Source organism: Uloborus diversus, chromosome 4 (assembly GCF_026930045.1).
Source record: "Uloborus diversus isolate 005 chromosome 4, Udiv.v.3.1, whole genome shotgun sequence".
Taxonomy (NCBI): Eukaryota; Metazoa; Arthropoda; class Arachnida; order Araneae; family Uloboridae; genus Uloborus; species Uloborus diversus.
In genome coordinates, this window is record NC_072734.1 from 140,283,486 (window position 1) to 140,296,024 (window position 12,539).

Consider the following 12,539-nt stretch of genomic DNA (forward strand, 5'->3'; position numbering starts at 1 on the left):
CTCCTCCTTGATGTTGTGATACACCTAGCTGTATCCAGATCAAGATAAAATTTTAAACTGTCTGCAAACTGAAATAATTTCTTAAAAATTTTCTGCAGAAAACCGCAGTACTTCTCCAAAATATCAGCCAAAAATATCAAGTTGAAAGCGAGTAGAGTACCGCAATGATTCCAGCGAGTTTCTTTATTATTAATTAGGACTTCAAAACTGTCAACCAACATTTGTTGCTCACCATAAAAGTGTAGTAATACATAAATTAGTTTCACATATAAACATTGTCTGTAATGAAAAATGTTCTGTGAGCAATGTTCGACTGTTTTTCTATACTATCTGGGTTTGGCTGTATCAGACGTATCTTTCCTAAAATATTTAGCATTAACATAAAATGTTTTGAGGGGTTGCTAAATAGTTAGAAAAATAAAAGAGGAATTTATACTATTGGTTAGTTTTATTTAACAAGATAGAACAATTTTTCTTTACAAAGTAATGTCTGTTCCACATTTAAAATTACATTACTACACTCTCTTTTTCCAGCATTCTCTCTCCACATTAAAAAATAAACAAATGCAGTTTTTTGCCAAACAAGTTTGACCTTGTACTAACTAGACAATTATTGAATCATGACCTTGATTAAATAAAACATGGTACATAAATGATATTTCTCAGAGAAATGAAACTTTATAAATAAGTTCTTACTTTTAAATATCCAATTTTTTCCTAAAATAAGTTTCATGCATCATCAAAAACTGATCCAAGAAAAGTTGATTATGAAAAATTTAACCAAGAAAAAAGTTTATAATGAACTGTTGCTTTTTAATTAATTGACTAATTAATTCTACAAATAATTTTAAATATATATTATTATACACATTAACATTACAGTTTACCATCATTCAAACTTATTATTTTTTTCTTTCAGTGCTTCAATTTCCAATGAGGCGTCTTGTTTCACCTTGTTAATTTTGGCCTCAAATTGCTTTTTTTCAAGATCAAGCTTCCTTTTTTTGGCCTTTTCAATATCTTTATCTTTGTCTTCTCTTTCTCGTTTCTTACGTTTCTTCAGATAAACGTGATCTGGCATTTTTATATGAGTGCATTAGACTTTTGCTTATCTCAATATTTAATATGTTTTTCCCATTATTCAATACTGCATCGTACACAGTTCTTTGTGCTATTAGAGAATCTTCTTTAATGTTTTCGACAAGGCATTCTTTGTTAACCAAAAATCCTCTTTCAATATTTGAGTTCCCATGCGAAAAGATCATAACAATCTGCATAACAGCATTTATTGCCTCAAAATTGGTAGACCTTTTAAATAAATTGCTCCAAAAATGATCCACCCGCTGAGAAGAATGAGAGAAAGCTTTTAGTTCTTCTTGTACAGCAGACTCAGAACAAAGTGTGTGAAACTGTTTCACAGCTTTATCAGCCAATAAGCTGCTAATGTGCCTATTTTCTTCTAATATTGTTAACAATTTTCGAATTTTAATCTTTCTAAGAGATTCGATAGCTGCTATAGATGAATCAAAACAACTAAATGCTCCAACTAATGGATATGATGCAGGTGATTTTTCCAAAAGTTTAGCAGCAAGTACTTTTAAAGCCTTTAGACAGTCCTTGTGAAAATTTAAGATGCTTGTGTCAGGAATTTTGCTCACCAAATTCTTTTTTCTTAGCGCTTGTCTTGTTCCATACCCTAAATCTACTTCTGCTTCAGGCAATATATTCTTTTTGTCACTTAAATCAATCAGTTTCAGATCAGTGGTATTTAAAATCTCTGGCTTCACAAACCTCGACATGACAGACTTGATGACTGTGGTAATTGCAGTGTGGAGGAACGGAACCATTGGAACATCCGTCTGGTATTCTTTCAAAAAAGGTTCAATTTCAGATGTCATTGAAATAAAGAATGATAATTTGGCTGTTAGTAGGGGATCATTTATATGGGCTGAAACACGTTTAAAACTTGAAGTAGATAGCTTTTTTTTTATTTTCTTGAGCTGTGTTTACAAATTTAATGATATTTGGTAAAATTTCAATAGCCCGCTGGGCAACATCACTATTTTCCAGCCAACGAACAGAACAAAATTTTTTGGGAAAGACTTTAGACCCTGAAACTTCAGTATATAGACCTCTATGAGCTGGAACATATTTAAATAAGTTGTACAGCGCTCGTAGATATTCAATAATTAGCCAGCCTGTTTCTTTCACAGCAGACTTAAATGCACAGTGCATAGTGTGCAGTCCACATGTGCCTATGCTGATAATGTTAGCCTCATCTTCTGATTGAATCTCTTCTTTTGGATCACGAAAAAATTTTTGGTTCACATTTGGTCCATCCATCGCAATTTGCACTATGTACTTTATATTTAAAATAGGTTTCAAAGCATCTTTGAATGCTGTTCTTAAGGCATCCGAAGTAGTACTAGTCAAGAACATTCGAAGTAAGAAACCTAGTGCTAACTTCTGATTTTTCAAAGTCCCAAAACCGGACATTAATGTCCATTTCAGTCCTTTGTGATACTTTATTTAAAGATTCATCAAACCCTACAGTAAAACACTTAACATCTGACAACTTTCGTAACAAGTTATCCTTAAAATAAGGAGCAATACCGTACAAAATTGAATATGCAATTTTAGTTCGTTGTAGCTGCATTTTTTAACCGATCAGACTATCGGTAAACATATTCTGAAACAAAAGAACATCAGCACTAGCTGCTCTCATAGATTTATGTGTCATTATGGTTTGTAAACACCATAATATTTCAGCTTTAATGACTGAATCATTAATTAAAAACGTTTTCAATGCCCTTGAAGGAGCCAAAGAGGAACTTGAAGATGCTAAAGAGGAAATTTAGGGTTCAAGAGAGAAACTTGAAACAACTCTTGATGAATCAGGCATGGAAGTAGTAACAACATTAGACTCTGCAATATGTGACCTTTCTTTACTTTTGTTTGAAAAATAGGGTGTTAACTTCAAAATTTCAGGTCTTTCTTTTACTCTTTTTTTATGGTCAGTCCCTTTAGCATGACTCCTCAATGCTCTTCTACCCATGTTACTTAGTGTAAAAATTTTTCCGACATATACTACATCTAGCTTTATGTATATCATTGGGAACACTTTGAATCCAATCCTTAAACTCAGTGCAGTGTAACCAATCTACTTGAAAGCGAGTCGACATCGTTTTTTCTTTTTGCTGGCTGTAAGAGAGAAAAAAAATGTCATACAAAAATCAATTTCACTCAACAAAAAACAAATTACGGTATGGGACCTCAAATCTGAAACGGTTAAGACCGTGACTTTTACGGATTTTGGATTCATACTCAAAAAATAGTGATTGCTATCCTGACAAACAGTATTTCTCACGTTTTGCCTGGTTTTGCAAAAAGTTTGCGCTAAATTTCTTTCATTTTTTGTTCAATCTGAATGGAAGGATACTTTATTATGCTAAAACAAAAGATAATTTACAGCGACGTTGTTCCGCGAATTTTGCTTTTTATTATTATCTAATGCGCCGAAGCATATTTTTACTGAAAATAATTATGAACTTAAGTTTAATAGGCTTTATATTATATACTTATGAGGGAAAAAAATGAATAATTGTTAACCGGAAGTGGATGTTAAAAGATCGCGGCACAATTACAGCAGAAGACGTATAACGCAAAACACGTGGCATTGAAAACGCGTTCAAAAAAAAAAAAGGTGAACTGGAAGTAGTGTGTTTTCAACAAGTAATTGCCGAACTTTAACAATTTTGAACTTTCAAAACTGGGGGAAAAAAAAAAGATGATTTCTGTTTTTAAGTATAGTAAAGGGAAACAGTTTCGGATTTCAGGTCTTCCGGATTTCGAGATTCCGAAATTGGGGTCGCATACTGTAATACATTAGAGCAATGGTTCTTAACTAAATTCTGTATAACAAATTTCACTTTGAAAACAACAAGACAAAAATAATTTTTGACACATAGCTTGACCTCCAAGCAAAAAGAAAAAGACTATTTTCGGACATTTCGTGAGAAAAATTAATTAAAAATTTATTTCTCATTTATTTTACATATTTTTAAACACAGAAGTGAAACACTAACCAGAGATATTTATGTATTTTTAAAATTTAAATAATTGAAACAAAAATAAAATTCAGGCAGCGATTCAGCATTGAAATATTTAACACTCAATGTAAGAGCATGAAATTTCGTTTAAAACTTTTTAATTTAATGAATTGATAAAAATAAGAAAAAAAATTATTCGCTTGCCTCTTAACAAGGTATAGTAAATATAAAAAAGAAAAAAAAATCACATACCGGATGCAGATATCGCGATTTCCAAAATGAATGCGTTAATAAAAAGAGTATAAATTGTTTCGAAATTGCATTTTAAAGCTCTACTATACACATATTTCTAATTACTATTGAGGAAAGACACCGGAAAAAGTGCGTTCAAAATATTTTAAGTGCTCAGAAGTGTCCATGCATTACCGTAAACATCAAACTTAAAAACAATTAATTATTCACCCGTGGTAATCAGGGTAGAAAATATTCATCAAAAAGCATTTTTAAAAGAAAAAAAAATTACTATATATTCTCCCATATATCTCTATCCTAATCCCCTAAATAAATAATCAACAAAAAACTAATCATAGAGACGAATCTGAAAAAAAATCACGCACGCGAAATCGAAATCTGTTCACATAATATGAAATGAAATAAGGAAGTGCATTAAAAGGGGGGGGGGCAGTAAGAACATAAGCAAAAATCTTAATCGTAAAAACAAACCCTGTACCCCCCCCCCCCTCAAAAAAAAACAAAAAAAAAAACGCAAAAACAAAACCTTTTCATGCACGCTAGCACACTCTAGTTAATTGTTAACAATTATTCTTGTTTAATGCTCTAAAAGTAATTGCTTTGCATCTTTTTTTTAAATAATTCACACTAATGTAATTACCTACCAAGAAAAGAAAAGAAATGCGCACAACTCTAATACTTAAAACTTATGAACGTACGCCTCGTATGCTCAAAAAATGCAATAGACAAAATGCTAAATAACAATAAAGCTGTACAAAAATAATGGAATTTCTTACCTTGAATTTTTATTAGAGCAGTACTTTCTTTTGTCCAGTAGTACTTGTACTTAATCCTCCATTAAATAACGTTCCGCTCAGCATGCCGATGTCTTTCTGCATTGTTTTTTTTCCTCCCCATCTTGAATTGAAAAACTAACCTTTGGCGTCACCATTGACGGGCTCAAGTGACTTGAATTACGATCTGTTTGGGGAAAGCAGCGTTTCCACCACGCTACAGACATAGATAAGAGTTTGCTTTTACCCCCTCCATCCCCCCTCTCCTTTCGGTGCGGCGAGTTGTTTATGAAGGACACTAGACTTGAGCCAGTTATCGCGTTTTTGGCGCTACAAAAGTGCCGCTTAACTTAGAAAAAAAAACAGCTGAGGATTTTCCCTGATCCTTTCTGGAATTCCCTGATTTTTCCCGAATTTTCAAATTTCCCGATAATTCCCGGTCTGTGGCCACCCTGATTTAAAAATCTTGAATTTGAATTCAGGATTAGTGTTAAGAGCAAAAATTAATTTATCAGTTTAACTAGGTTAACAGAGTAAAAAAAGTGCAGAAAACCCTTACTTGCTACTGAAAATTTTTCCTAGGTTAACATCTCTGTTGTAATTTACCATTGAATAGTTATATATAACACAACTGTACAAATTTCCTGACGTCAAAAATCGAAACGTTTTTTTTTTTGAGCAATCACGATTGCTTATTGCTTTCATTTGACTGTTTTTGGCGTGCTATCATTTTTCCCACCGGCGCGGCACCACCCTCTGCCAGCACCACCCTTCGCGTCGGCCGGCCTCACGATGCTGCTCCTCTAGCGAAAACCGTCTCCAGGTTGCGTCCATATCCTACACACACACGCATACATACACGCACCAACACACACGCACACACATACACAAACACCACCATACACACACATACCCCTACACACATACACAAACACATACGCATGCATACAGACACCTACACATACACACAACTGCCCACACATTCATGCCTGAACACAGACACAAACACATATGCTTACACACACATACACATACCTCGCCCCCACGCACACAAACACTCATACACACAACTACCCACACACTCATGACTGCACACAGACACATACACATACCCCCCCACACACACATACAAACACACACTCGTGATTGCGAAAAACATAATTTGAATTCAAGATGACAAAATTCAAATTAATTTTTTTTTTTTTTTTGAAATTGTTTTATTGCTCTTAATACTGAGTGGATTTGTAAGCCTACACATTTAAACATAGTTTGCAATAAAGTTTTCAAAAAGATTCTGTTCAAAATGTTGATATCAATCAATTCTATGAATATAAAATAAATTGCTTTTTAAGGAGACCTGATTATGTCCCTTCTTCTATTTGTCAGCCAAAAAATCTGTTGTAAGCTTTTTTTGAGATACCCTCCTCCCCCAACCATATTTTGTGTCTTTGTAAATTTTAGTTGATTTACGAGTACAGTGAAACCTGTGTAAGTTGACCACTTGCGGTGCAGTACTTAGGTGGTCAACTTATAAAGGGGGTAATGATTTTTTTTTTTTTTCATTTCTTGCACCATGTATTCATTTTTTGACTAATTGACACTTATTCTTTCTGTTCAACTCACTTTCGTTGTTTAGCATTACTTTGAAACAATAATTTAAAATGTTATTTAGATATTTTTAGAGATTATTTTCCCATAATGACATATAATGTGTCATGCAAATTTAAAATTTCAGTAAGTTGATAAAAAAAAGTCTTATTGTTTATGAAAAGTTACTCATTTGATATTAATAGTTCCTAAAAATTCATAGCTGATCAAAAATTACAAATTTTTCGCTTCATTTTTTTCTCATATACATTTATAACCCCATGATGATCTACTCAAACTCAAAAGGAGGTTTAGTTATGCTGCTGTTTCATTTAGTTGGTGAAATGCTGGTCTGACATCAAAAATATTCTTGGAAAGCTATAAAAAAATAATAATAAAGAAAATAATTTGCTAAATAAAATTTTAAAAAATAAACCAAGTGGTCAACTTACAAAGGGTTTTTTACAATACTCCAGACCAAATTTGGTGTTAATTAGTGGTCAAGATAGACAGGTGGTCAAGATAGAGAGGTGGTCAAGTTACAGAGGTTTTCCTTCATTATATGAGATAGGGCTAGTTCCGTTCCTGACAAAAGCGGTCAACATAGACAGGTGGTCAACTTTACAGGTTTTACTGTAATTAAATGTGGAGATGAAGTTGAACTAGTGATATTTACTCATATTGAGTCTAAATTTTCAGAATATAGAACCAAAAGTAAATTAAATTTTTTCATTCTTTTCAGGAGAGAGACTAAAATCGGATGAAGATGTTTTGGCTGATGCTGTAAATAGTTACTCAGAAACCGTCCATGAAGATAATTCTGATGATGATTAATTGTAAACACCTCAACCAAAAAGATTGAATCTTTTGATCACATAAAATTATTTTTCTTTTCATTGTCTGGTAAAATGTTTATTTTATATGCTTACACATTTATTTATGTAACATTGTGAATATAATTTTAAAAACTGAAGCAAAGTTTGTTTTTATTTCTTCATATGACTAAATAAAATGTTTTATTTCCTTATTAATTGAAACATTTCCTTTTGATTGAAGTTAGCCAGGTCTGAAATAAAAATTTATTAAAAATTGTTTTTATGTCAAGATAACCAACGACTTACTTGATTTAAAAAAAAAAAAAGTAAAAGAACTAAAATAGTGGAGTTGCCTGGCTAAAACTGTCTAAAATTTGGATAATCAAAAATTTAGTTAATTTTTTTAACTTTCAGTTCAGTTTATTTTGATGCCTAAAAATTAAAATTAAAAACTAATTTCGACTTTTAAAAATTAAATTGCAATACCTAATAATCGAAGCAAAATGTAATCTTTCTTGATAAACTCTAAGTAACAAAAGCATATAAACTTGGATAAAACTATATAGTTTTCAAATATTTGAAAGTTTTAATCTCAGTTAAAAATTTGGCAGCCTATGATTCCATCAACTGCTATTAATTATTGAAAAACATGCAAGTTTTTAGTATCCCATTAAAGTTGGCTAATTTGGTCAATTTGACACTTAATGTGACTTCCTGCAAAGTTTTGATTCAGGGGCCCCTCTTTGAAGGGTTTTTCGTTGATTGAGAAATTAGATAGGGTGATGCACTTTTGTGTCTTGGAAAGTGTAATTAAGAAGTCCAGAATTGCACCAGTGAAACATTTTCCACAAATCTGTCCAATCGCTTGCATTTGCCGATGATATTGTGTCGGTAGCTAGAAGCGTGAAGTTCCTAACGAGAGCCTTTTTAACAGTTGCAAAAGAGGCTGAGCCAATTGTCCTTGGTTTTGTTCACACAGCGCTATTAGTTGGTTGATCATATGATAGCTAATGACATCAGTGGCTATTAACCAACCGATACTTCATCGAACGCTATTAGAACAACATCGGAAACAACCAGTTAACCGGAAGCTCTATTAGAATGCAGTTAGTTTCAGTTAGTCACCGGTCGAGCGGCAGCGGCATGCGAACATAATTCTTGTGATTAACCAAGACAAAACAAAATATATGTCTTTCACTAACGATAACATTCCCAAAATTATCTTGTGTTTGAAAACTACAAGTTAGGGCCAAAAGTTTAGGACTACAAGGTTATAGATTTCATTTACCTAGGATCGTTGTTTTCAACTAGAACAACCATATTCTTCCTGAAATTGAGACTGATTGTTGCTGTTAATAAAGCCTTTTGTGGTTTTAAGCATTTATTAAGTTCAGATATTTTGACCTGGAATACAATGTTATGTTTCATTAAGACTCTCATAGTCCTGTTTTAACCTACCCTCAGAGGCTTGCCCCCTGAGTATGAGGGAGGAGAAAGTTTTGGGTACTTTTGAGCGCAGAATCTTAAGAAGAATCGTTGAAGGAATTCAGAAAAACGGAGATGTGTAGAAGACACAATAAATTACAAATTATTTAAGCAAGCTGATGTTGTCCATAGTTCAAAATCACCTGTATAAATTGTTCATTGTAACAAGATTTCACACTTGATTAGTTTCATGTTTAGAATACATTAAAATATCTCATTTAGCTGTAAATAGCTTTCTTATAAATGTTTTATAAAATGTTCTTTCCCCCCCTACTTTTTAAAGTTTTTGTGGAAGTGAATTCTTGGTTTTTAGAGAATGCTTTCTTTTTTACTATTTGACATGACTAAATGAGTGCATAAAGAACAAAGTTTTCTGCTGTTTCAATTAAGAAAATCATGTTGAGTCCACTTTATAATTGCTTAGTAAATGAGCATGTTATTTCCTTTTCAATTGAGAATGACTATTTTTCCGAATATCAAGCTATTTTTAGTGGCATGACAAGACAAAGTTAAATCGGCAAAGATTACCGAAATCAAAGCAAAATAATGCTTACCAGATTTTTTTGAACAATCCAGATTGCTTATTGTTCTTACTTGACAGTTTTGAATTCCAATGATTTTATCCCCCCCCCCCCCCCCGACTCATGATGCTGCTCCTCTAGCGAAAACCGTCTCCAAGTTGCGTCACTTGCCTACACATACAACACCTACACAAACAAACCCCGACTTCCCCCCACACAAACATGCCTATGTACACACACACTCATGATTGCGAAAAACATAATTTAAATTCAAGATGTCAAAGTTCAAATTATTATTTTCTTTTTTAAAACTTGTTTTTTGTATTAGCAATACCATATTATGTAGGAAAATACTGGTGGGAAAATTAAGATAAGAGCAAGTTATAATCTTAACAACAAATTGTCTTGAAACTAGTGATGTTCCGGATATCCGTATCCGTATCCGCGGATATCCGAGGGAAAATAAAGATCTGTATCCGTATCCGTTTCTTTTTTGACGGATCTTAAACGGATCATTTCTATTCTAAAAATTTTTAAATACTTGAATAAAAGACTCTTAAATACCGTTTAAATTCAGTTTTATTCCCTATTTGAATTATAAGGTATCATTTCAGAAGCCAATTTGTACCCCCTCCCCCGCCCCAGGAAGGGGAAATAAGTTTTAAAAGTGTATCAGTGTGTCTTTTTGTGGCATCGTAGCTCCTAAACAGATGAACTGATTTTGATAGTTCATTTTTCGTCCAAAAGGTAACTTGATCGAAAGTGTTCTTAGCTTGGCCTCGTTTTTGTAGAACTTTAATTACCGGAAATATTAATTAAAAACCGACTTAACGTTTTTCACAATTGTGGTAGTAAAAATGTACCCGTACGTTAAAAATGTTGGCCCTGATTGAAAGAACGAAGTTTTCTGCTTTTGGCATTTACTTGAAACTTCCAACTTATATACAGTAGGAGCTATAATCTTGTTAAGTAAATTTTAAATGCAATTCTAAGTCTTTATACGCGTGATTGGTAGCAATTTCATAGTCGGAAGATAAGGAGAAAAAGCTCAATGATTTAAAATTTTTACTTGCCGTCAGTTCATATTTGTTAACAAATGTGTGTTCTGACCCGCAAAATTCATCTTAATATGATGTCGGCTCTCTGGGACATGTTTTTTTTTTTTTTAAATTTAATATTAGTTTTTGTTATTGATTTGGGGTTTCTGCTATTCTTCATTTTTGTTTTTCTCGGCATCCTTCAAAAAAAAAAGTGAGACTAAATTCTGTTTGTAAAGGTGTTCCCGGCTCTGTATTTCGTCGGTCGGAGTACGTTCGGTGGGATGGGTCCGCGCTGCATTTATGCTGAAATAAAATGCGAAAAATTGTTTCTAGCCTGTCCGGTAGCAGCCTTACACCCTTGCTCCTGTATCCTACATCTACCGAGTAAGCTAGAAATAATTTTTCACACTCCATCTAAGCATTAACGCAGCGCTGGCCCATTCCTTCCAACCCTCCCTCAATTTTAACGGAGATTTCTTTAAAGAGTAAATCATAGTCTTGATTACATTTTAGCCGCAGTTGACATTTTTTGAAGTAACTGCCATTATTGTGACGGGAATACCTTCCGTAACAAATTTTACACTTAGATAGTTGAATTGGGTAAAAAAAATTTTGAGATCCGTATCCGTATCCGCCGATCTTGACACTAATGGTCCGTATCCGTATCCGCAGATCTACTTTTTTAACGATCCGGCACATCACTACTTGAAACCCAAGCAATATAACTTAGGAGCAAATTTTTTAAAACTTGTTTTTCATATTGACAGTACCACATTATGTAGGAAAAATGCTGCTTATGAAGAGTAAAATAAGAGCAAGTTATAATCTTTAAAACTGATTGTCTTTAATTCACTATTTTGTAAAGCAACATCTTTAATCATTTTAATGCTCTTATTCACAATAAGTTAGCTGTGGTTTATTCTCTAGCTAACAAACTTTCAGTTTAAGATATGTTGGAAGTGTTCTTATACAAAGATCAGTATTTCTCTATGATCCTTTTTTAAATTTAACCAGGGAACCACACAAATAGCGTAATAGTAAAAATAGGTAGCAATCAAAAGAGCAAATTCAGACACTTCTTAAAAATTATTTGCCCACATCTCCCCTTATCAAGATATAAGGTCTTAAAGTTTGTGAAAATTTTAAGAAACGCACCAAACTTAGTCTTTGCGAGAAATTGAAGGTACCATGTGTGTCACCTTCTGCATGTTCAACATCCATCTGTAAAGCATGTGACAGACGTCTTTCATTACTCATAAAAAAATCACTAAATTTGGCAATTTTTCTTGAAATTTTGGCAGACATTGAAACCTTATATTTCAAAAACAGGGGCACAGGTAAAAATTATTTTGGCATCCAAAAGCATGTTATAGTTTGCTCTTTGGATTGCTACTTATTTAGATTTTTTTTGTTATTACACAATCTGGTTAGCAAAATATTACATTTGGACCTTAATTTAACAAATTTCGCGTTTTAGCGAATTTTTCTTTTTTCCCAACTAAAATGAAGGCATAAACCCTTATTTACCAAATAATAAACCCGAAATTAACAAATTATTTTAACAGGCGAAAAAAATTTTTTTCTTTGTTAAAATGAGTGAGGAAATATTGGATCGTTTTCCAAATAATATATCCATCTTGTGCAAAGCAGAAAAAGACTTTTCTTGGAATCGGCAATATTTGACGAGCGAGTGGGCAACCAATGAATAGCCAATCTGTTGCAGAAAGCGATAAGGAAACTTGCATTCAAACTGTTACTTTTTCTAATGCTTTACATGGAATTGAAACTGTAAGAACATATCTTATGCAGCAAGCTGGTAAATGACACAGTATTTTCTTCTCGCTATAAAGTCGAATGAGAACTATTTCCAGTCAAGTATCAAGGAAATTATCAAACTCTATTAATCAGTAAGTAAAATTTCAAATTAACTAGCGTGTAATAAGTTGCGCAATACTGAATAAAAAGTGTACACTTTCTAATAATGGATATCATTGTGCAATTGTTTATTAGGGCTTTC

At 32.9% G+C, this 12,539-nt stretch overlaps 1 protein-coding gene across 1 annotated transcript in view; it reads left to right on the forward strand.

Moving 5' to 3' along the window:
- The window catches only part of LOC129221327 (coiled-coil domain-containing protein 12-like), a gene marked incomplete in the record, with an annotated part of 21,793 nt that extends 14,120 nt beyond the window's left edge, over window positions 1–7,673 (forward strand). The window contains 1 exon segment of the mRNA XM_054855794.1: window positions 7,404–7,673. Within this exon segment, the coding sequence (XP_054711769.1) occupies window positions 7,404–7,495 (92 nt within the window).
- Window positions 7,674–12,539: the final 4,866 nt, after the last annotated feature.